This window comes from Dryas octopetala, chromosome 8 (genome assembly GCF_963921425.1).
Source record: "Dryas octopetala chromosome 8, drDryOcto1.1, whole genome shotgun sequence".
Lineage (NCBI taxonomy): Eukaryota > Viridiplantae > Streptophyta > Magnoliopsida > Rosales > Rosaceae > Dryas > Dryas octopetala.
The window spans coordinates 6796199-6820285 of NC_141373.1; the positions used below are offsets into that span (position 1 = coordinate 6796199).

The 24087-nt window shown below is 37.4% G+C and overlaps 4 protein-coding genes across 4 annotated transcripts; 3 read left to right on the forward strand and 1 right to left on the reverse strand.

Moving 5' to 3' along the window:
- The first annotated feature begins 11589 nt into the window (after positions 1–11589).
- On the forward strand, positions 11590–13715 carry LOC147276620 (RING/U-box superfamily protein). The gene is made up of 3 exons (XM_086254160.1): positions 11590–11947; positions 12054–12223; positions 12897–13715. Exons 1-3 carry the CDS (start codon positions 11744–11746, stop codon positions 13387–13389), a joined length of 867 nt encoding a protein of 288 aa, XP_086110286.1. The 5' UTR covers positions 11590–11743; the 3' UTR covers positions 13390–13715.
- Positions 13716–15067: 1352 nt separating this feature from the next.
- LOC147276621 (uncharacterized) lies at positions 15068–16553 on the forward strand. The gene is made up of 2 exons (XM_086255535.1): positions 15068–15110; positions 15157–16553. The coding sequence occupies exons 1-2, from the start codon at positions 15068–15070 to the stop codon at positions 16551–16553; spliced, it is 1440 nt and encodes a 479-aa protein (XP_086111661.1).
- A 1667-nt stretch (positions 16554–18220) lies between these two features.
- LOC147276622 (uncharacterized) lies at positions 18221–20138 on the reverse strand. The gene is made up of 2 exons (XM_086255537.1): positions 18378–20138; positions 18221–18334 (listed from the first exon to the last, which is right to left on the reverse strand). The coding sequence occupies exons 1-2, from the start codon at positions 20136–20138 to the stop codon at positions 18221–18223; spliced, it is 1875 nt and encodes a 624-aa protein (XP_086111663.1).
- Positions 20139–20754: 616 nt separating this feature from the next.
- On the forward strand, positions 20755–22725 carry LOC147276623 (uncharacterized). Its single transcript, XM_086255538.1, has one exon. The coding sequence runs from the start codon at positions 20755–20757 to the stop codon at positions 22723–22725; it is 1971 nt and encodes a 656-aa protein (XP_086111664.1).
- The last annotated feature ends 1362 nt before the right edge of the window (positions 22726–24087 follow it).

Genomic DNA, 24087 nt, shown 5'->3' on the forward strand with positions numbered 1-24087 from the left:
TATTTAATTTCTGAAACCAAATCAGAAACTAATACCAATAAGGTGGGAGTGCAGTAAGCAATGGTTGTTATTAGTGAGCATTCATACCCACTGTTAACAAGATAGTAGAAGAAACCATGGCATGACATTAATTAATAATATCAATCCTCCACCAATTTAGCAACCCCAATAGAGATGGTGAACAAGTGAAACCCACTAACTACAGCATTAGTGAGGACCGGACATGTCAGACTGACACTGCAGGTTTTGGCAGAAGCTTCCACCATGCTTACATGTGGGTGGCCTTAGCTACCTTGCCACCCCAACACCAACCTCCAACATGATATATGGTGACTGCAGTGTGGCAAGGGACATTACAAACTAGCAATAGTGGCAGTTGCCTCTATGCCTACTAAAAAAAATTGGTTGCTTTGCTTGTTTTTCTTGTAATGTCTTCTTTGTTGGTAACTTGGTAATATCACATCACTAATCATGGGAATTTTCTCTCTCAAGTAATTGAGATTCTCTTAATAAATGACCCAAATCCTTGCTAATTATTTCCAGCCAATTTATGCTAGTTTGTAATTTCAGCTATATTTGACCTTCTCATACTCGCATAGTTTTTGCTTATTGAACTGAGGTTATTACTTATAGGGCGGATCCATATTGTTTTTGACACAATTTCTAAACCTTAGATATCATTATATTTTGGATGGGTTAGATTAAGTTTGATATGACAATTACTTTTTATTCACTTTAAAATAAGTACATATGGGGAAATGGAATCTGAAAAAGTTGCCCATTCTCTCTCATTAATCTACTTCTTCTTAACTTAATTAAAAAAAAAAAATTACTTCTCATTTCGTTCTCTGCATCTGCCGATTGCTCTTCTTCAGGCTGGGAAATCTTTGTTCTTCTTCAACCTCAAGTTTAGCAATCTTTCCAGCAAGCAGACTAGGCAGGATTTTCCTTGGTTGTTAACTTGTTATTATTGATTTTTTAATTAAATTGAGTTTTTTTTTTTTGGAAAAATTATGCTGAAGGAAAATCCAAGACCAGATCTTGAACATAAAGATCTGAATCAAAAGAACGCATGCAAAGAGAAAAATCTAATTAAGAAAATATCGCAAGGAATATGTAAATATTTAGTATTAGTACGTGTATTACCCTCTTTACAACTTAATCTTAAGGAACAAATTTGTGTTACCCAACACTCTATAACTTGCTATCAAAATCATATGATCCAACGAAAATGGCTTAAAAGGGGAGAAAACGATGAACAAAGTAAAAGATATGTATCCAGGTAGCTCTCTATGTTACTTGTTCAGAAGCATATATACTTAATTATGACGGCAAAAGGTGGAGAGTTGAGAATGAGATAAGATTGAGCTGAGAATTGAATAACTGAGTCACTTTTTGTTTTTGGGTTTGCAAGTTGTCCAGCTGAGAGATATGCATCAAACATGCCTAGCCGAGAGGCTTTGAATGTGCGTGGTTGATCGAAGATTTACTTCAAGCCCTCAATTTCTTTAGCTACGTACCCAACTCTCGGTAAAGAATTAACTTAAGAAGCCAAAAACATGCATGCAAGACACTCATCATTATTTTTTATCTCATTCTTCATTTGTTAATCAAGAGTGTTGCTATTTGCACACTTTTTTTTTTTTTTTTTCACACTTCCACCAATTTATTTTGTGAAATTACTTAATTGACATAAAGAAAAATTACCTTAAAGGACAACTCACATCATTTAAAAAAAAAAAAAACTTTCCTTACACACCCCACCCTCAACCTCACCTCCAACTACAACCAAAACACACCCCACCCGTGACCCCACCTCCATCCCAAAATTGTCGACACCTACCTCCCGCCATCAACCTGCCTTCATTGCTGCCCATGCATCCTATCTCCACCATAGCCATTGGAAGTTGGAGGCATGCCCTAACATAAATTTTTTGGATTTGAATGTAAATCTAATGTTTTCTTATCTAATTTCAATTGATTAATCAATCATAATACCTTTTTCGTCTGTTTGCGATGATTTGGAGTGATGTTTTTTAGAGTGCAAGAGTGAATTTTCTGGTTATTCATTTTCGGATTCACAGATCGTTCGGCACTGGTCTACCGAACATTTCAGTTTCGTTCGGTAGTAAGCTGCCGAACAAAACTGAAAAACTCAACAGCTTACCGAACGAAACTGAAATGTTCGGTAGCTTACTATCGAATAAAACCGAAATATTCGGTAGACCAGTGCTGAACAACCTGCGAAACCCTATAATTCAAATTCGAAATTTCAATCTTGAAACCCAGAAAACCCGCACTCCAAATTATCTCAAAAAAAAAAAAAAAGGTCTTGAGATGGATTAACCAATTTAAATTTAATAAAAAAAAAACCTAAATTTGCATATGAATTAAAAATAATTTAACTTAAGGCATAATTATGAGTTGACAACAATGGCTAATGATGTTGTAGTAAGGTGGTGAGACCACCAACGGCAAATTGACAGTAGTGAGTTGACGACGACTTCGACGGCTGAGCTGACGGCTCCGATGATGATGTTGGTATACAAGGGTGTGTTTTTGGCTAGGATTGGGTGGGTATGAGGTTGGGGGTGAGGGTGTGTATTGTCTGAAAAGGTTGAGTGGGTGTGTATTGTTTGAATAAATTGGGTGGGGTGTGTAAGAGAAATTTAGTAAGATTAATGAGATTGATGATATTTTGGTAATGAGAGAGGTGTATTAAAGAGAAATTTTACATTTTAAAAAATAATGAGAAGTGTGTAAGAGAAAAAAGTGTGCAAAAAGAAAAAAAAAAAGTGTGCAAATAGCAGCTCTCTTAATCAAAAGGCATGCCAACAACAACCATAAATCATATACCAATGCCAACAACCATAAATCATATATATACCAATACCAACAACAACTACTCTTAATTATCAATATAAATATGGGTGTTAAATGGGGTATAAACGTACACATGGTTTAGAGCCACACACATTGGTCGAACCCAATTTTTATTAATTCCCAAAAATGTAAAGAAATAAAAGTCCTATGAGTTTGACTTTTGCTATATATATATAGCTAGCTAGCCTAGGTACGTACCTAGCTAGCTTTATTTGAATGAATAATATAATTGTATTGGTTGCATAACTTGCATATATCATATATGGCATGGGTAGTGCCTTTAATTTCTCTATATGTACCTTCACTAGATAGTAAATAGATCAATATTAATATATTATATATGCATGCTGATGATCAATGGAACATGACATTTTCCTTCAGGCTTTTGATCGAGGTTTTCAAAGTTTCAAACCATACATTTCTTTCATGAGCCTTGCATGAAAATTATATATTAATTATTAAGCTGTTTGCCATATATATATATATATATATATATCATACATCCAACTCTGGGATTGCATATTATTGGTGATCGATTTATCACTGATATGGCAAGAGCTGCGGTTGCAAAATCAAAGATATTTCTGCTCATGAGGTATATATATGCACTACCTTTCATTTAGTAGTTGCCGTACAATTGCATATATGCTAAGCATATGCATGCACGCGTTAGAAATATTCAATCTAAAACTAATTCATAATAGGTGATAATGGATAATAACTGGCCGGTCCATATATATAAAGCGTAGAATTGACTTTATATTTACTCACACACATAAATTAAGAGAAATATGTACTAATATGTACTATAAATTCTAGTATAGAATAAACTGTTATATACCATGGCGTACTATAATATATTCCTGATCAATATATATGTGACTATTTGAGTGATCACAGATGTGAGAGCTAGATCGAGTTGTATATATATATGCTTGTTATATGCAAAAATGTTCTTTTTTTCCGTAACGTATTGATAAGGGGTTTAATGGATGATGCCATGCAGTTCATGCAGGGAAACTAAGAGAGTGAATCAACCCCGGCATTTGAGCAAGCTGAGGGGCGCCGAAGATTGGGCGATAGAAAAGTCAAGCAAAAACAAGGAGAGTGACGATGAGGTGATGAAAAGGGGGAGTAGCTGGGTTCCGGATCCACGAACAGGAATATATTTTCCAAAAGGGCATGAGTGGGTGATGGATGATGTGCCCAAGGGAGCTGCTTCTCTTAGCCAGATTTTCTGGCTTAGAAACGTGGATGGAGCTAGTACTTGAGAAACCCGACCCGGATACGTACTCCTCCTAATCATTAGTCATTACTATCATCAAATGCACATCTGAAAGCAATATTCCATGGTCATCATCAATAATGAATCATCAATATATATATATATATATATATATGTTTAAAATTAAACATATTATTATTATTATATATATATATATAGCTAGCTAATAGGAAGATGATCTATTAGATAAAGGGTGGTGATCAATAATATGGCCTGGAAAGCTCTATGATTGTGTATATTGTGGCCAGAGCTAGCTATATATTGTTTAAGGAGCAGTACGTATATATATCGTCGTGTATTGGTTGTGTAATAAGCTTGCCACCTTGTAAGTTGTAATCAAAGAGTAAAATTTCGTTTTCAAGGAAATTTTTGCAGAAATTTCGATTAAAATTTTAATTTCGATAAAATTAGATAAAAACCACAAAAATTGCTATCAAAATACGAAAATTTTGAATGAAACTTGACCATATGTTTATTTGATATATTATCTACTACATAAAAAAAAACATTGAAGAAATAAAATTATATAGTATGCTTTATGTGATATAAGGTGAATATAATGCGCACTGGAGGTAAATAATGTTAAAAAAATGGGTCACTAATTAATAATTATATAAATAACACCTCAAATTTATTTATATTACAATATTAAATCATGAATTAAATAAGTATTTAATACCACATAGAGTTTCTAATAAGTTCAAAATTTCCGCTATCTTCAGTATCATTATGTCCATATGTTTATTTAACAGATTATCTACTACATTGATAAAAAATATTGAAGAAACCAAATTATATAGTAGGTTTCATGTGATATAAGATGAATATAATGCTCGCTGGAGACAAATAATATTAAATAAAATTAATATAATGAATAAATGAAATTATTATATTCTTTATACTCTATGATCTATCACTAAATCTTAATACTAAACTCTATATACCCTAATACTCTTTTTACTCTATAATCTATATACTAAACCCTACATATTTTATAATCTATACTCTATATTATTTAGGATATGGTATATGATATTAGATAGGGTTTAGGCCCTTTAGGGTATTTTTAATTATTTTTTATATAAAAATATATTAGAGTTTACTGGTTTAAGGTTTAAAAACAACTAAACGAAACCCTAAAACGGCCAAACTAAACCCCAAACGAAACTCAAAACCCTTCTTTTTCTTTTCAATTGCCCAAAAGCCCTAAACCCTAATCAATTCAATCTAAACCTTTTTTTTCTCTCTTTTTTTTTTTTTTTCTTTCCTTCATTTTCTTTTCTTCTTTTTCCCCCGTGACTCTCCAGTCTTTTTTTTTTTTTTTTTCTCTCTTTTTTTCTTCTTCTCCTTTCTCTCATTTCATCCCCTATGCTTCTCTCTCTCTCTCTCTCTCTCTACATCTCCATCACCAGTCTACCCTCACCCTCACCCTCATCTCTTTCTCCCTCCTCTCTTTCGCCCTCATCTTCCCCCTGCTGCCGAAACCCACCTAAAACCCAGGCCCCCATCTTTTCCTCCCTCACTACCTCAGCTCCTCCCAAAACCAGTCCCTCTCTTTCTCCCTCGATTTCCCAAAACTCAGCCTCCCTAAAAAATCCAGTCCCTCTCTTCCCAGTAAAATCTCACCCGCCGAAAATTTCACCGAAATTAATTTTTAAGATTTCAACGAAATTATCGAACTTTCGACGAAATCATTGACATTAGGTTCTTATATATTAAAATTTTCATACCCTTACAAAACGAAAATATACTATAAACGGATGCAACCAAATAACAATAGTAGAATGATAGTTGTGCCCAATAAAGTATGGTAGTCAAAGTCAACTATGTATTTGCTAGCTTCTCGAAACACAAGCCATATGTACGTAAACATTATGAAAGATCTATAAAGTAAATATTTATTATTTAATACCACTAAAATAGATAGACTAAAACTTATCTATCTCTTATTGTATACAACAAAGGATAAGTAAGTTCCTCTCAAGTAGATATATAAGAGTTTACTAATCTAATCATTTTGTGTATTATTTTTCAAATAGAAGCCCGACTCCCCAGTATTAGATATTATATATAAAGATGAGCCTACGCAGCAAAATTAACGACTTATGTTTTAGCTCCCGGAGACCTAAACGCTAAGCCATAAGCTTTGGAACTCTAATTCTAAACCCTAAACACCATTTCTAAACCCTAAACCTCATTTATATACCATGCACTCTATTTCTATACCCTAAACTAAATTAAAGGCAACGTTATAATTTTACGTCTACAAGTAGTGAAAACAAGGGAGGCCATAAGTAATGAAAAGTAATTTTACATGACATCATTAAGTGGATTGGACTTAGTGACTAAAATGGGATAGGCCATTGACTAAAATGTAATTTCTCAAAATATCCATTGACTAATTAATATGAGATAGAAAATTTTGTATTGACCTATTTGTAATATTAAAAAATTTTATTAACATTTTTGTAATTTGCTATATTGAATATATTTGAATTGATGATTTTATTACCAAAATAATAATTTTTCTATTTGGGCCATACCGGCGACGACGGTATGACCTATATATGGACATGATCAAACACCTCACCATCTCTCTCCCATCCTCTTCCCTATCATAACTATTATCAGAGTTTGAAAGATGAGGAGGATGATGAATACACGTACAAATGATTCATTTTTGTGTTTATGGAATGAGATATTATCCTGAAAAGAGAGTGAGTGTAACATGGTTAATATAGTAGTATTTATAAAGAAAACACATACATTCGAGATAAGCATTGAATGATTCACATTCATTTGGTTTATGATGATGTATTCTTTTGATGCAGTATGATTGAGTAGTTTTTTCATGCGGATCAACCACAACCGTTGATCCGCTAATTGTCAATGCATCTCTTTCGTTTGTCCCAGCCACACGCACGCCATGGGAGTCTACCCGACATGTGGGGCTAGCGTCTTCAGGGGGCGTCAATCGGTTTCTTTTTCTTTCTTTTCTCACGGGGGCGAGCCCAAGTGCAAATGGGTTTGGGTCTCAGTGTTACCCATATATTGGTAACAATTTGGGTATCAGATAGCATCCAACTCAAAATTGATTAATAATAATAAGTGGGCATAAAATTCTTGGTGTGAGTCAACTTTATATTTATTCTCAAAAGTATAAACCAGGTAGGGAAGTGAAATTAATAGTTGTGGAGTATAAACCTTAGCATAGAAGACATTAATTATGGTTTACCATGATGTATACATCATATATGGTTTTTTTAAAAATAACTAATTGTGGGTTCAAAACACTTCTAAGTGGATGTTAGAAAGTGGATTAAGGGTTAATGGAGAAGCCAATTCATGCTTCTTTGTATATACACATGTTGCACATGCAAAAATATTCCCAATATATATATTGACAAGGGGTATTAATGGCGATATCAGTTCATACATAGAAGTTAATTAAGTGAGTGGATCAACGTCGACATTTGAGCAAGGTGAGGGGAAGCAAAGATAACCGTTATGAATCCATCGCCTAAGATCCACGCATTCCTTCACTAATCGACACGCGTCAACATTTCACATTCCAAATTAGAAAAATTTACCCAAAAAAGCATAAAGCCCCAAAAAAAAAAAAGCGATTATCAATATCAAAGGATTTAAAGCACTTTTGGTCTTCTGCCCACCGCGTTTCTTTGAAATTCGATAGGTCAAGAAAGAGAGATAGTTTATTCCTTTCCATTACCCAGCTGTTTCTTCTTCTGATTCTTCTTCTAATCTAAAAAAACCATAAAAACTCTACGTTTCTAGAGTAATTGAGATTCTCGGCTAACCCTAAACCCTATACCCTAAATACTAAACCCTAAACCTAAACCCTAAACCCTAAACCCTATACCCTAAACCCTAAACCCTAAACCCTATACCCCATACCCTATACCCTAAACCCTAAACCCTAAACCCTATACCCTATACCCTAAACCATAAACCCTAAACCCTAAATTCGATAGGTCAAGAAAGAGAGATAATTTATTCCCTTCCATTTCTCAGCTGTTTCTTCTTCTTATTCTTCTTTATATCTAAAAAAACCATAAAAACTCTACAAAATTGAAGTATTTCTAGAGTAATTGACATTCTCGGCTAACCCTAAACCCTATACCCTAAATACTAAACCCTAAACCTAAACCCTAAAACCTAAACCCTAAAACCTAAACCCTAAACCCTAAACCTAAACCCTAAACCCTAAACCTAAAACCTAAACCCTAAACCCTAAACCCTAAATCCTAAATCCTAAACCTAAACCCTAAACCCTAAACCCTATACCTTATACCCTAAACCCTAAACCCTAAACCCTAAACCCTATACCCTATACCCTAAACCCTAAACCCTAAACCCTATACCCTATACCCTATACCCTAAACCCTATACCCTAATTTCGATAGGTCAAGAAAGAGAGATAGTTTATTATTCCCTTCCATTTCCCAGCTGTTTCTTCTTCTTATTCTTCTTCATACCTAAAAAAAACCATAAAAACTCTACAAAATTGAAGTGTTTCTAGAGTAATTGAGATTCTCGACTAACCATAAACCCTATACCCTAAATACTAAACCCTAAACCTAAACCCTAAAACCTAAACCCTAAACCTAAACCCTAAACCCAAAACCCTATACCCTAAACCTTAAACCCTAAACCCTAAACCCTATACCCTAAACCCTATACCCTAAACCCTATACCCTAAACCCTATACCCTATACCCTAAACCCTAAACCCTAAACCATATACCCTATACCCTAAACCCTAAACCCTAAACCCTAAACCCTAAACCCTATACCCTAAACCCTAAACCCTAAACTAATTGTGGGTTCAAAACACTTCTAAGTGGATGTTAGAAAGTGGATTAAAAGTTAATGGAGAAGCCAAATCACGCTCCTTTGTATATATACATATTGCATGCAAAAATATTCCCAGTATATATTGACAAGGGGAAGGCAATATCAATTCATACAAGGAAGTTAAGTAAGTGGATCAACACCAACATTTGAGCAAGGTGAGGGGAGGCGAAGATAACTGTTTTGAATTCAACGCCTAAGATCCATGCATTCTTTCTCTAACTGACACGCGTCCACATTTCACATTCAAAATGAGAAAAAATATGCACATAAAAGCCAAAAGCCAAAAAAAAAAAAAGCAATTATCAATATCAAAGCATTAAAAGCACTTTTGGTTTTCTGTCCACAGCGTTTCTTTGAAACTCGATAGGTCGAGAAACAGAGATTGTTTATTCCCTTCCCCTTCCCAACAATTTCTTCGTCTGTAAAAAATCCATAGAAGCTCCACAAAATTGAAGTGTTTCTAGAGTAATTAAGATTCTCAGCTAACCCTAAACCCTAAACCCTAAAACCTAACCTTAAACTCTAACCCCAAACCCAAACCCTAAACCCTAAAACCTAAACACTAAACCCTAAACCCTAAACCCTAAATCCTATACCCTATACCCTAAACCCTAAACTAATTGTGGGTTCAAAAAACTTCTAAGTGGATGTTAGAAAGTGGATTAAGGATTAATGGAGAAGCCAATTCATGCTCCTTTGTATATATACATGTTGCATGCAAAAATATTCCTAGTATATATTGACAAGGGGTATTAATGGCGATATCAGTTCATACAGAGAAGTTAAGTGAGTGGATCAACACCGACATTTGAGCAAGGTGAACGGAGGCGAAGATAATCGTTCTGAATTCAACGCCTAACATCCATGCATTCCTTCTCTAACTGACACGCGTCCACATTTCACATTCCAAATGAGAAAAAATCTGCCTAAAAAAGCCAAAAGCAAAAAAAAAAAAGCAATTATCAATATCAAAGCATTAAAAACACTTTTGGTCTTCTGTCCACCGCGTTTCTTTGAAACTCGATACGTCGAGAAAGAGAGATAGTTTATTCACTTCACTTCCCAGCTGTTTCTTCTTCTGTAAAAAATTCATAAAAGCTCCACAAAATTGAAGTGTTTCTAGAGTAATTAAGATTCTTGGCTAACCCAAAACCCTCAACCCAAATCCTAAATCCTAAATCTTAAACCCTAAACCCTAAACCCTATATCTTATATCCTAAACCCTAAACCGTAACCCTAACCCTAACCTTACCTAAACCCTTTATTGGTAATGCTACATACTAAACCCCAAATCCTCTGCAAACCCTAAACCCTGTCTTCTGCCCACCGTGTTTCTTTGAAACTCGACATGGGCAAAATTAGAGTTTGGTTCACATAGCAGTATATTAGTCATATAGAATAATATTTCATGTAACAACAACAAGATAAAGCAAAAAGATAAGTTGGCCTCAATCTCCCTTCCTCTTTATTGGTAATACCACATCACTAATCATGGAAGTGTATCTAGAGTAATTGAGATTATCTGTTAACTCTAAACCCTAAATCAAACCCTAAACCCTAAACCTCAAACCCTTAACCCAAATCCTAAACCCTATGCCTTATACCCTAAACCCTAAACCCAAATCCTAAACCCTATACCCTATACACTATATCATAAACCCTAAACCCTTTATTGGTAATGCCACATCACTAAACCCCAAATCCTCTGCTAATCCTAAACCCTATCAAAGCAATAAAAGCACTTTTGGATTTATGCCCATCGTGTTTCTTTGAAACTCGACAGGTTGAGAAAGAGAGATAGTATATTCCTTTCCACTTTCCAGCTATTTCTTCTTATTCTTCTACTTCTTCTTCTTGAAAAAAACTATAAAAACTCCACAAAATTGAACAAACATCGTTAGGGGCAAAATTAGAGTATGGTTCACATAGCAGTATATTAATCATATAGAATAATATCTCATGTAACGCCAACAAGATAAAGCAAAGAGATAAGTGGGCCTCAATCTCCCTTCCTCTTTATTGGTAATACCACATCACTAATTATGGAAGTGTTTCTAGAGTAATTGAGATTCTCATACTCTGAAAAATTATTGGTAATGTCACATAACTAAACCCAAAACCCAAATCCTCTGCTAACCCTAAACCCTAATTATTTCTCAGCCAATTTATGCTAGTTTTTTAATTTCAACCATATTTGACATTCTCATACTCGAAAAATTATTGCTTATTAAATTGAGGTTATTACTTATTACAGTATGGAATGGGATTATGAGGTTTAATTTTTAATTTTTTATCAAATTTGTACTCCGAAAAATACTGACTAGCTAACGATATAAATATTAGCGAACCTAACCGATCTGAATCCAACGCCCAAGATCCACGCATTCCTTCTCTAACTGACATGTCCTCATTTCACGTTCCAAATCAAGAAAAAAAAAAACAAAAGAAAGACTGCCCAAAAAAGCCAAAAGTCCAAAAAAAGATATTATCAATATCAAAGCATTAAAAGCACTTTTGGTCTTCCGCCCACCGCGTTTCTCTGAAACTCGACAGGTTGAGAAAGAGAGATAGTATTTTCCCTTCCACCTCCCAGCTGTTTCTTCTTCTTCTTCTTCCTCTTTAAAAAAACTATAAAAATTCCAAAAAATTGGACAAACATCGTTAAGGGCAAAATTAGAGTTAGGTGGTGTTTGGTGTGTGCATGACGACCGCTTCGGAGCTTTTCTACAACAGGAGGTCTCGCTATAACAGCCGAACCACCCACAGCGATCTAGGGCTCGATCCTCTCTCACCTCCACTTCCCGATCGCAATCATAATCACAATCACAACCGTCGCCACCATGACTCCGACGGCTGCGATCCTCTCCGCCGTTCCCGCCATCTCAGCCACCGCGTCTCCCTCACGGTATTCTTCGAAAATTTCTTTCCTTTTCTGCAATTCAATTCCAAAATCTCTGAAATTTCTGAAAATTTGGTTATTTTTTGCTTACTTTGCAATTGGGTATTTTTAGGAGCGAGCTGCACTGGGGCTTGACCAAGGTACTCACCTGGGTTCGAGCAATGGGGTGGGTGTAGCAAGCAGTCCCAGGTTGAGTGGGAATGAGAGGCTTCCTGGAGCTGTTCTGCTTGCTAGGGAGAGGCTTCTTGAGAGGCTCAGAGGGATGCCTCCTTCAGGAACCAGGTCAGTTTGCATGCCTCCAAATTGTTCTGCTGAAATTTAACTTCTTTGCTTGTTTGGAAATTTCAATAGAAACCCAAATGGATTAGACATGTAACTGAGAGTTTTAATCTGGATTCTGAATGGATATTAATGCCCAGTTATTGGAGAGATTGGTTTTGTCTGCTAATCTTGTTTTGGAGAGTTCAGACTTCATAATTATCACCTTGCTGTGAAATTATATGAAACTTATATACCATGACGATCTTGGGTGTTTCCGCTTCCATTTCATCTACTAATAATATAGAATGTGTGTGAGTTAGGCTCTTGTTTATCTCCATGCGCATGGGGGCAATTGACTGCGAGCTATGTATTAGTGTGGGACTCAATGTGGGAACTGTAATCAATCAATGGCTGTCAGTCACACATGTGTGTCATGGGTGACTGTCAGCTGTTGATTGGGTTGGGACTCACTGTGAAACCTACAATCAACGGCTGTCAATCACCTTTGTGCATAGGCGCTTGTGTGTGACTGGCTATTGATGGTTGTGGGACTTATAATCAATGGCTATCAGTCACCCACACTTGTGGCATGGGTGTTGGCAATAGCAAAACCTTTGTCAAAATTGAAAAACCTGCCTCCCTGGCCAGTGTATTGACTCTGATGACATTGTCTCTTCTCTTTGGCTTTATTCAGGCAGCATAGAAGATTGCACATGGGGCTAATGATTGGTGATGACTTGAGTCCTGTTGATGAAAGGGATCGGGGTCCTGAACTCCTGATAGGTCCTGAACTCCTGATAGGTACTGAACTCTTGACAGGTCTGTGGACAGGTCAGTCAGCCAGTGGCTCTCCCTCCACTGACTTGAGCTCTCAAATTGGGAGGCTGGAAGGCTTGCAAGAAGTGAACAAGAAGCCTCCAGGTCTCACTCAAGAGGTTCTCGATTGTTTGACCCCTGAGCTTTTTAGCAGCACAGAAATGGGTGTCGACGGGTTGGTGTCAAGAGCATCCCGAGATTGTAGTATCTGCCTGGAGGGTTTCATGGAGGGAGATGAGCTTATATGCTTGCCATGTGCACATAGGTTCCATACTGCATGCTTGAGTCCGTGGGTTCGAATTCGAGGGGACTGCCCGTATTGCCGAAGAGTTATCGTTGTAGATAGTCACACAGCCAATCGGACTATGTAGTCTCTTTTGAGGAGAGTTGCTTTACTAATTGGGTTCTCATGCTGTTGGAAAAGTTTTGGAGCATAACAGTTTGCTTTCTAATTAAATGCAATGCATCATTGTTGTGTTATGTTATGTTTTGTATACCTCGTTTATACTTTGAATCCATGTTTTGTAAATATACTGTAGTTGTAGACAATGTTTAAGGGTCAGCCAGATTTTATCTACATTTTCCCCAACTTCTTGATAATTGAACTGCTAAAGCCTTGTAACATGTATCGGGGGTTGAATAGAAATTGTTCTATCACCAGACTTTTTGTGTGAGAACAATATATGTTCTGCTTGTATTTTGTTCTGAGGACAGTCGGTCAAGTTCCTGATGATGTCTGGATTTTATTACAAATTTAGGATGTATTTTCTTGAATCTCTTGACATGCCCACATGGGTAAGAAACCAGTCATACAGTACTAATCATGAGTAAGAAACCAGTCATACAGTACTAACTACTAACCACATGGGTAAGAAACCAGTTAAATGGGATTTTTGTGGTATCCACATGGTTCCATGTAAAAAATACATAGTGAATAATCTTCGGAAGAAATCTTTGGTGCGGAATGTAAATTGTGGAATCTGAATGCTAGCGAGCCTTTGAATGCCCACTCACATTTTGCACTTTGAACACCACTATTTTGCATGGATTCGGTGATATTTTTATTATTTTATATCACATTAACCTTTTACTGGAAAAAAAATCACATTAACCAAAACCAGTCCTACAGTACTAAGAAATTTTGTTCATGCACAATCCATTGCTATTTTGTGGCAGAGTTATAGAAAAGGTGGTATTGAAACGGTTTGAGACTGCTTTGGAACCGTAAAGGCTCTATTGCTAGTCTAGATGTGATAAGTCTTGAAAATAAAAGCCATAAATATTGCCGAATCATTATTTAGTTGCTAAATAAGGCCTCCTCTTCATATGTAAAATCAATTTATATTAAAAAGCTTTATTTTTAATCTAAATGAGAGTGGTTAGAGTAAGATATACTTTGGCCAAGCTCGAGTATGTTATCACCGCCTCCAATACTTGATGCCCAAGAAATTACAACCTATAAATGTGCCACAAACAAAGCTAGTATTTTTCACCCAACAATCTCCTCTGCATCTCTTATCTTTCAAAAACCAATCCCTACATTCCTCATACTTGTCATCACTAACCTCTCCAATGGCTACTCCACTTGGTCTACTAGGCCCTCCGGAGCTCCACCAGCCCAACCCCTCCATAAACCTTCCCACCATCCCTATCACAACCAATGAAGAAAACCCTCCATTGGGTAAAGACCAGAACCAGTCTTCACCCCCACCCTTAAACCCATGCCTTGAATTTTTCTTCAGGGCCACCACATACCCTGATGCCCCACCAGAGACCCCTCCCAAGTACGGGTACTCCTACTGGCCGCCACCCAAGGACCAGACCTGCTATGAAGAGGAGGCCTGGAAGCTTGACCCAATCACCACTCTCAAGCTCATATTTTGTCTTAGAATGTTATGGAGGCCTAACAAAGAAGCCTTTTACAAAGCTCTTTTGTGGGTGCACAAAAATCACCCTCTAACCCTGTCTTGAATGTCATGGTTTTTGGGGATTTAGGGTGATTCAAGGAGCTGTTGGGGATTCTGTATAGGGTTTTGCAGGACTCCATAGATGAAGAAGCAAAGAAAAAGAAGGAGAGGGAGACAGAGTACAGGTGGTGGAAAGGGTGGGAGGAGGAAGAAAGTGATAATGAGGATGAGAAGAAAGAAGAGGCAATATAACGGATATTCGCATTGCTAAGGCTAAAAGTGCAGTTGAGAGGTACCAAAATGACCCAGAATATCGACACTTACATGATCGAATATCTGAGTTGTTTGCAGAGTTCTTAACATCAGATCTCAAGTTTTTGGAGTCTGGTGAGATTCAAAGCATCAGTCTTGCCTCCAAATTATGTCCTTTAATTGATTCTTCTTACGACAAAGCAACCCTGATATGCGAAAACATAGCAAGGAGAGTTTTCCCGCACCATGCCTATGCGGAATACAAAGATGTTGAAGAAACTCATTATGCTTACAGGGTTCGTGCTCGTTTGTGGAAACAAGTACTTAAACCTCTGCGCAAAGCCTTAGAGTCTTCAGCTGCAAGAAAGATTGTGAAGTACTCATCATCCCAAAACCGTAAGGCCCTGAGTGCTTTGGAAATATACAGGAATATTTTCAGGCCTGAGGTTCAGGGTGGAGATGACAAAAAATTACAATTTGAGCTTTACATGCAGATTGTGAACATGCTCTTGCCAAAGAAGAATGTTGTGGACATGGTTGGAAGTTTAAGTCTTAGTGACGGGCTAAAACTTCCTCAAGAAATAGTGGCTTCCTTGGAGAAGAAGGAACAGGGCTGTGATAAAATTGCAGAGCTTGAATGGCGGAGACTCGTACATGAGTTTTCGAACAAAGGGAAGCTTAGTAATTGTGTTGCCGTTTGTGATATCCTAGAGAGCATGAGAGGGTCAAGAAAGGAGAAGGCCTGTATTGCAATGGGGTTACTGATTTCGGAACTGAGCGAAAATCCATGGAAAGGAAAGGTTTTCTCATTCAGTGATTTTCCAAGGCTGCACAAGATTGAAGGAGACAGTCTTCAGTCCAAATGCGAGTTCGTGAGGCAGAACATAGAGTGTGCTGAGAAAGTGGATTTCCTCAAGATTTACAACCGAGTGTTGCAGGTTGCCTTGACAGAAAAGCTAAGCAAAGAGAAGATGCCAAAGAGGATTTTTGTGTTCACCTACAAGAATTTCTTGATGGCCTCGAAGAACAATTGGGTGGGAGATTACAAAGAGGCTTGGACTAATTACAGGAAGAGAGGGTATGCAACTGTGCCAGAGATTGTGTTTTGGAATCTAAAGGATCCCATTGCTGAGCCAGAAGCCTTTGGTAGCCCAGTGAAGAACCGCAATGGGGGGATCATTATAACTGGATTTTCTAACCTTCTGCTCAGTGTTTTCTTGAAAGGAGAGTCGGATTCGAAAACATGTGCAGCTCAGATTTATTCACTTTATGGAACCGATGTGCTGCAAGTTCAGAAAGTTGCTCCTAAAGTAGAGGATGTGATGAAATCTGCATTTTTAATAGAAGAATTCAAGAACCTGCTTGTATTGGATTGATGTAAACATCAACATAATGAAACAATTTTTGTTTAGTCAATAATGAATCTTTTAATAAATTTTGTTTGACCAAGTATGAATCTTTTTGGGGTTTTCTTTTCAATTTAATCAAAAAGGCTATCATCAGCTTCCCTGCCTCTTCTTTTAAGCCATTAAAACTGATTTTTTCTAATCCAACAGAGGCTTAGAGGAGAGCAGCTATCCAATTCCCATCTTCTTTCCTCTGTGGCACCACTCTCTTACTTATCTTTGACCTTTTAAAATTATTTTCTAATTAATTTTTTGAAACATTTTCTGTTTGGACTATATGATTTGGTTTTTTTTTTTTTTTTTGGGGGGGGGGGGGGGGGGGGGGATGGTTCCAAGTTTACACAGTTGAAATGCTGTTTTTTATTCTCAGAGTATTTACAAATGAAACAAGTAATTTTCTTTTTTCAACCTCTATCAAGATGATAATGATTAATTTACTGGGTAATTCTTTCTTATTTTATAGAAAATGGTGAAAAACTATGTGTATGTATGTAGTTGCTGTGTTTGTTCATTGTTTTAGCCCCTAAAAACTCAATTAGCTTACTTATTTTGGATAAAGCTCTTGCTTTGTCTCACAACTTCGAATTGCAATTGGGTATCAGTCCTGTATGTGGTATTGGATTGAGGAGATTTGAGCATCTTTGGTATTTGAATTTGAGTGAGATTTGGATTAGCTTTTCACTGCCTTTTGTGATCTAGATCTGAGTTTGAACTAAAGGTTAGATGCACCTAATGGATTGTTGCTAAGATGAAATAAAAAAACCTGGAAGTGTTTGGTGTTTGAACTCAAGCCTGATCAACTGAAAAGACCTTATTGTTTGTTATGTTTTTTTATCTGCTTGAGCTTATTTTTTTTTTTATTACAAAGGGAGGCCAAGGAAAGAGGCCTAGAGGGGGAGGGGGGGATCGAAACCCGGTGAGGTGGGGGGCAGCACAACTGCTTGGCCAACTGGCCTACCCCAAGTCCTCTGCTTGAGCTTATTGATTATATATGTTATATTCTAACAAATTTTCAGTTTTGTGTAGGTCACAGACTTACAAGATTGGTTTTTTTTTTTTTTTACTAGTTCAGATTTAAATCCTTTTTCTATTATAAAGTATAGAGTTTTTCTCAAAACCATCTTGCCCTTTTGAGTCATGATCCCCACTTGCATATTTGTCTGTGATGCAAATTTATGCTTGTGAAAACAATAGAGCTACAGAGCCATTGAATGAAAGAAAAGAAAATAATAACTAGTCACAAGAAACATGAATTTGATACCAAAATCAGCCAAAAATGGCTAGAGATGGAGGGATAGGGAAGCTGTTGATGCCCTTTTTGGTTGAATTGGAAAGGAAACCCCATAAAGAATATGATTAAACAAAATTTATTGAAAGATTCATTATCGATGAAACAAAACTTATTACATTATTTTTGCATCAATCCAGTACAAGCAGGTTCTTGAACTCTTCTATTGAAACTGCAGGTTTGATCACATCCTCTGCCTTGGGAACAAATTTCAGTACTGACTGTAAATCGATACCATGAACTGCAGGGATACGAGCTCCAGATGTTGCATAAAACCACTCTCTTCTGAAGAACAAACGGAGCAGATTGTTCGAAAACCCAGTCACAATGAGCCCCCCATTTTGGTTGTTCACTGGGTCAGCAATGGCCTTTGGCTCAGCAATGGAGTCCTTAAGATTCCAAAACACAATTTCTGGAACAGTTTCATACCCTTTCTTTCTGTATGAAGTCCAACCATCCATCTCTGGAAAAGTTTTATACCCTCTCTTTCTGTAATTAGTCAAAGCCTCTTTATAATCTTTCTCCCAATTGTTTTTGGAGGCTGTCACAAAATCCCTGTATGTGAACACGAAAATCCGCTTGGGCATCTTCTCTTGGCTTAGATTTTCTGTGATGCCAACCTGCAACACTTGGTTGTAAATCTTGAGGAAGTCCACTTTCTCACCACACTCTATGTTCTGCCTCATGAACTCGCATTTGGACCGCAGACTGTCTCCTTCAATCTCGTACAGCCTCGGAGAATCACTGAATGACAAGACCTTTCCTTTCCATGGATCTTCACTCAGCTCCGAAATCAATAACCCCATTGCAATGCAGATCATCTCCTTGCTTGTCCCTCTCATGCTCTCCGGGATGTCACACACCGCAACACAATTGCCGAGCTTCCCTTGTTTCGAAAACTGTTGGACTAGTCTCCGCCACTGAAGCTCTGCAGTTTCATCAGTCTGCCTGCTTTCTTTCTCCAACAAAGCGAGAATTTGGTGAGGAAGTTTCAACCCATCACCAATGCTTAAAGCATTCTTCTTTGGTGGTAACATGTCCACAGTCTTCATGTAACACTCGAATTGTAACTTGATTTCATCACCACCATTCTGACCTTCATGCATGAGGGCCTTCCTGTATTTTTCCAAAGCAATCAGGGCCTTCCGGTTTTTGAAAGACGAGTACTTCACAACCTTTCTTGCAGCACACGACTCAAGGGCTTTGCGGAGAGGACTAAGTACTTGTTTCCGCAAACGATCACGAACCCTGTAAGCGTAATGAGCTTCTTCAACATTTTTGTACTCCACATAGGCATGGCGCGGAAAAATCCTCCTTGCTATGCTTTCACATATCAGGGTTTCTCTGTCGTAGAAAGAATCAATTGAAGGACAGAATTTGGCAGCAAGACTGATTTTTTCAACCTCACCAGACTCCAAAAACTTGAGATCTGTTCTTAAAAACTCTGCAAACAACTCGGATATTCGATCATGTAAGCGTCGATATTCTTGGTCATTTTGGTACCTCTCAACCGCGGTTTTAGCCTTGGCAATGTGAATATCTGTTCTTCTCTCTTGTGGTTTCTTGACTCTTTCACATGTCAGAGTTGCTTTGATGTAAGAAGAATCAGTTAAATTACAGAATTTGGCAGCAGCAAAACTGATTTGACCCGACTTTAGAAACTTGAGATCTGATGTTAGAATCTGTCTGAACAAGTCAGATATCTTATCACGCAAGAATTCATATTCTCGGTCTTTTGGGTGAATTTCCTCGTTTTTGTTTTCTTCTATGGAGTCCTGCAAAACCCTGTACAGAATTTCCATCAGCTCGTCGAACCACTCTAAGCTTCCGAAAACAATGACATTCAAGGACAAGGTTAGAGGGTGGTTTTTGTGCACCCACAACAGGGCTTCGTAGAAGGCTTCTTCGTTAGGCCTCCCCGCCATTCGAAGACAAAATATGAGCTTGAGTGTGGAGCTTGGGTCAAGCTTCCAGGCCTTCTCTTCATAGCAGTACAGTTCCCTGGGCTTCTGTCGCCGCGGCTTGTAGTAGTTGTAATCGGAAGAGGTCTCTGATGAGGAGGTATCATCATCAGTGTATGTGGTGGCCCTGAAGAAAAATTCAAGGCATGGGTTTAAGGGTGGGGGTGAAAAGTGGTTTTGGTATTTACCCAGTGGAGGTGGATGGTTTTCTTCATAGGTTGTGATAGGGGTGGTGGTGGGGTGGTTTGTGGAAGGGTTGGGCCGGAAGAGCTCCGGTGGGCCAAGTATACCATATGGAGGAGCCATTGATCATTAAGGTAGTGAGAGAGATGGAGAATTGGTTGGGATTGACAGATACATTTCGCCTTGTTTGTGGCACATTTATAGGGTGAAATTTCTTGGGCATCAAGTATTGTTATCACGTTAGTGATTGTATTGTATAAAAACTCATTTGTTTTATATTTATTTTGCTTTTATGTTACAACTCATGTGATCCTTTCACAAAAAGGAGTATTTGGAAAGTTAATATCAATTTTTTATTGACTATTTCAATCTTTAAAATATTGCTATATTTAGGTTTATTGTTAGTGGAAGAACTAAATATTTATCTAAATCCTTTTTTTTTTGTGCTACCAAAAAGATGCACTCTATTTAAGATTTGGTTTCAAAAAATTGTATCAGCTTAAATTTCAGGTGATTAGAATAAATTAAAAATAAAAGGCAAGACACATCTTGATATTTCTCCAAGCTCAGTTATGTTATCACCTCCAATATTTACCTTGATGCCCAAGGAATTTCATACTATAAAAATGGACCACAACAATGAAGGCTAATATTTCTCATTCACCCAACAAAATTTCATCCTAGATCTTGCCTTTGAATCTTATAAAACCAGTCTTGCATATCTCTCACTACCAACTCTATGGCTCCCCCATTTGGTCTACTAGGCCCACCGGAGCTCCGCCGGCCCAACCCCTCCCTAAACCACCCCACGAGCACCCTTATCACAACCTATGAAGAAAACCATCCACCTCCACTGGGTAAATACCAAAACCACTTTTCACCCCCACCCTTAAACCCATGCCTTGAGTTTTTCTTCAGGGCCACCACATACACTGATGATGATACCTCCTCACCAGAGACCCCTCCCAAGTACAGCTACTACTACCGGCCGAAGGATCTGAGTAATTATGAAGAAGAGGCCTGGTCCGCCTGGAAGCTTGACCCAATCACCACTCTCAGGCTTATATTTTGTATTAGAATGATGGGGAGGCCTAACAAAGAAGGGTTTTACAAAGCCCTGTTGTGGGTGCACAAAAACCACCCTCTAACCCTGTCTTTGAATGTCATGGTTTTTGGGGGTTTTGGGTGGTTCAAGGAGCTTTTGGGGATTCTTTACAAGGTTTTGCAGGACTCCATTGATGAAGCAAACAAAAAAGAGATCGAAAGAGAGTACGAAGAAAGAAGATACTCAAGAGTGAAGCAAGAGAAGGCAAAAATTGCTGCAGTAGTTGTGACAACAACAAATGACAATATTGCTAAGGCTAAAATTGCGGTTGAGAGGTACCAAAATGACCCAGAATATCGATGCTTACATGATCGAATATCAGAGCTGTTTGCAGAGTTTTTAACATCAGATCTCAAGTTTTTGGAGTCTGGTGAGATTGAAAGCATCAGTTTTGCTGCCAAATTCTGTCCTTCAATTGATTCTTCTTATGACAAAGCAACTCTCATATGTGAAAACATTGCAAAGAAGATGTTTCCACGCCATGTCTACATCGAATACAAAGATGTTGAAGAAGCTCATTACGCTTACAGGGTCCGTGATCGTTTGAGGAGACAGGTCCTTAGTCCTCTACGCAAAGCCCTTGAGTCATTTTCTGCAAGAATAAAGATCAAGAAGTCATCGCTCCAAACCCGTAAGGCCCTGATTGCTTTGGAAAATTACAGGAAGATCTTGAGGCCAGAGAGTGACAAAGAAAAAAAATTTCAATTTCAGCGGTACATGAAGATTGTGGACTTGATTTTACCAAAGAAGAATATTGACAACATGCTTGAGAATGTAAATAATGGGTTAAAACTTCCTCACCAAGTAATCGATTCGTTGGAGAAAGAAAATGTGCAGAATGATGAAATTGCAGAGCTTCAATGGCAGAGACTTGTCCGAGAGTTGTCAAGCAAAGGGAAGCTGAGGAATTGTGTCGCGGTGTGTGACATCCCGGACCAGAGCAGGAGAGGGACATTCAAGGAGATGGTCTGCATTGCAATGGGGTTATTGATTTCGGAACTTGGCGAAAATCCATGGAAAGGAATGGTTTTCTCATTCAGTGATTCTCCAAGGCTTCACAGGATTGAAGGACACAATATTGGATCCAAATTCGAGTTCATGAAGCAGAACATAGAGTGTGGTGAGAAAGTGGATTTCTTGAAAATTTACAACCAAGTGTTGCAGATTGGCATCACAGAGAAGCAAAGCAATTGGAAGATTCCCAAGAGGATTTTTGTGTTCACATACAGGGATTTTGTGACAGCCTCCAAAAACAATTGGGTGGAAGACTATAAAGAGGCTTGGTCTAATTACAGAAAAAGAGGGTATGCAAATTTGCCAGAGATTGTGTTTTGGAATCTGAAGGGCTCCATTGGTGTGCCACAGGTGATTTGTAGCCCATTGCAGAAGGACCACAAAGTGGGTCTGATTGTAACTGGGTTTTCTAGCATTCTGCTCAGTCTTTTCTTGGAAGGCGAGCCGGATTCGAGATCCTATGCAGCTCAGGTCCTTGCAGCTTATGGTATAGATGAACTGTCTGTGTTGAAATTTATTCCTAAGGTAGAGGATGTGATGAAATGTGCAATTCCAATAGAAGAGTTGAAGAACCTGATTGTATTGGATTGATGTAAACATCAACAAATTGAAGTGAATTTTGAGATAATGCATTGTATATAGTATTCGGACACACCGAGGATTTTGGATCTTTGTTTGTGTTGTTTGTATTGTTGGCATGGGCCTGGACTATGTAGTTTTAATTTGTGGTTTGGTTTGGCTTGGTTAGTATGGGTTGTGGATGTGTACTTCTTGTTACCTCATTTTCATCCAATTCCAGCTTGTTTTCAATACATTTTTTTGTTTAGACCAAAACAAATCGAAAAGGGTATTTGATTTATGCCAACTGTAAATGCTAGACTTGCTAGTTTGGCGTGTGACTTGCTTTAATCCTCTGTACATGGGTTGTCAATTAGCATATACTTGGTTGCTATTGTGGGGAGAAAGCTAGCTAATTAAATATTAATTTGTATCAATGTTGACAATGCCCCATTTGCGAATAGAAGCAGTTTTATTTGGTTAGAATAATGATAGTGGTTAAAGTTCATTCCAATGTAACAAAAAAAAAAAAAGTTAAAGTTGTACATTATATATTATTGTATGTAACTGTAACATGATATGCGGTATCATAATAGATACAGTATTATCACTCCACAATCATTGTCAATACTTGATCAACACATACACCGATTCAGACTTCATTCCAACGTACACACCTTTGTGCATACATCATTGTAAAAAGGCTTAGCTCACTTCCATATATACGGTCAAGAAATTTGGTTCAACTTAATTATTTTCTATTAATATTAATTCTTTGTCAAGAAGAAATTTGATTCAACTCACTAATTTCTGCACTCACCACATTAATAGATAGTGTGCAGAAATTAGCTGGACAACTCTTTATTACCAAACATTTTCTTGCTTTTTCTGGTTATTTTTTACTGCAATCACATACTTAAAGAAGTATGAGTCATGTAAAACTCTTCTTTAGTGTTGACATTTTTTCCAACCATCTTAACTTGTTCCATGGATTGTGGTAAGTGATTGTGTCCAAGGAACAAATTAGTCCCCATGACATGCATTTTGTTCTGCATCTAAATGTTTTCTTTCCCATGAAGTTTTTCCTTATCTTTGTTTTCCAGCATCTTCATAAAGGTTTTGGAGTTCTTCCCACCTCCTCCCTTCATAGTAACAGCCTCAAAATTTGAGAAATACACATAGGCTTACTCTAAATTTTGGAATTAAGATTGAGAAAAAATTTACATTGATTTTGTTTTTGTGTCCACAATAACATGAGATAAAAGAAAAATTCTGTGCCATTTTTTTTTTTTGGGTGGAAAACTCATTGCCAATTTATTTGGGTAGAATATGCAGGTTAGACAAATAAAAAAGATAGAGAAAAATTACAACTAGAGGGTTCATTTGAATTCAGTT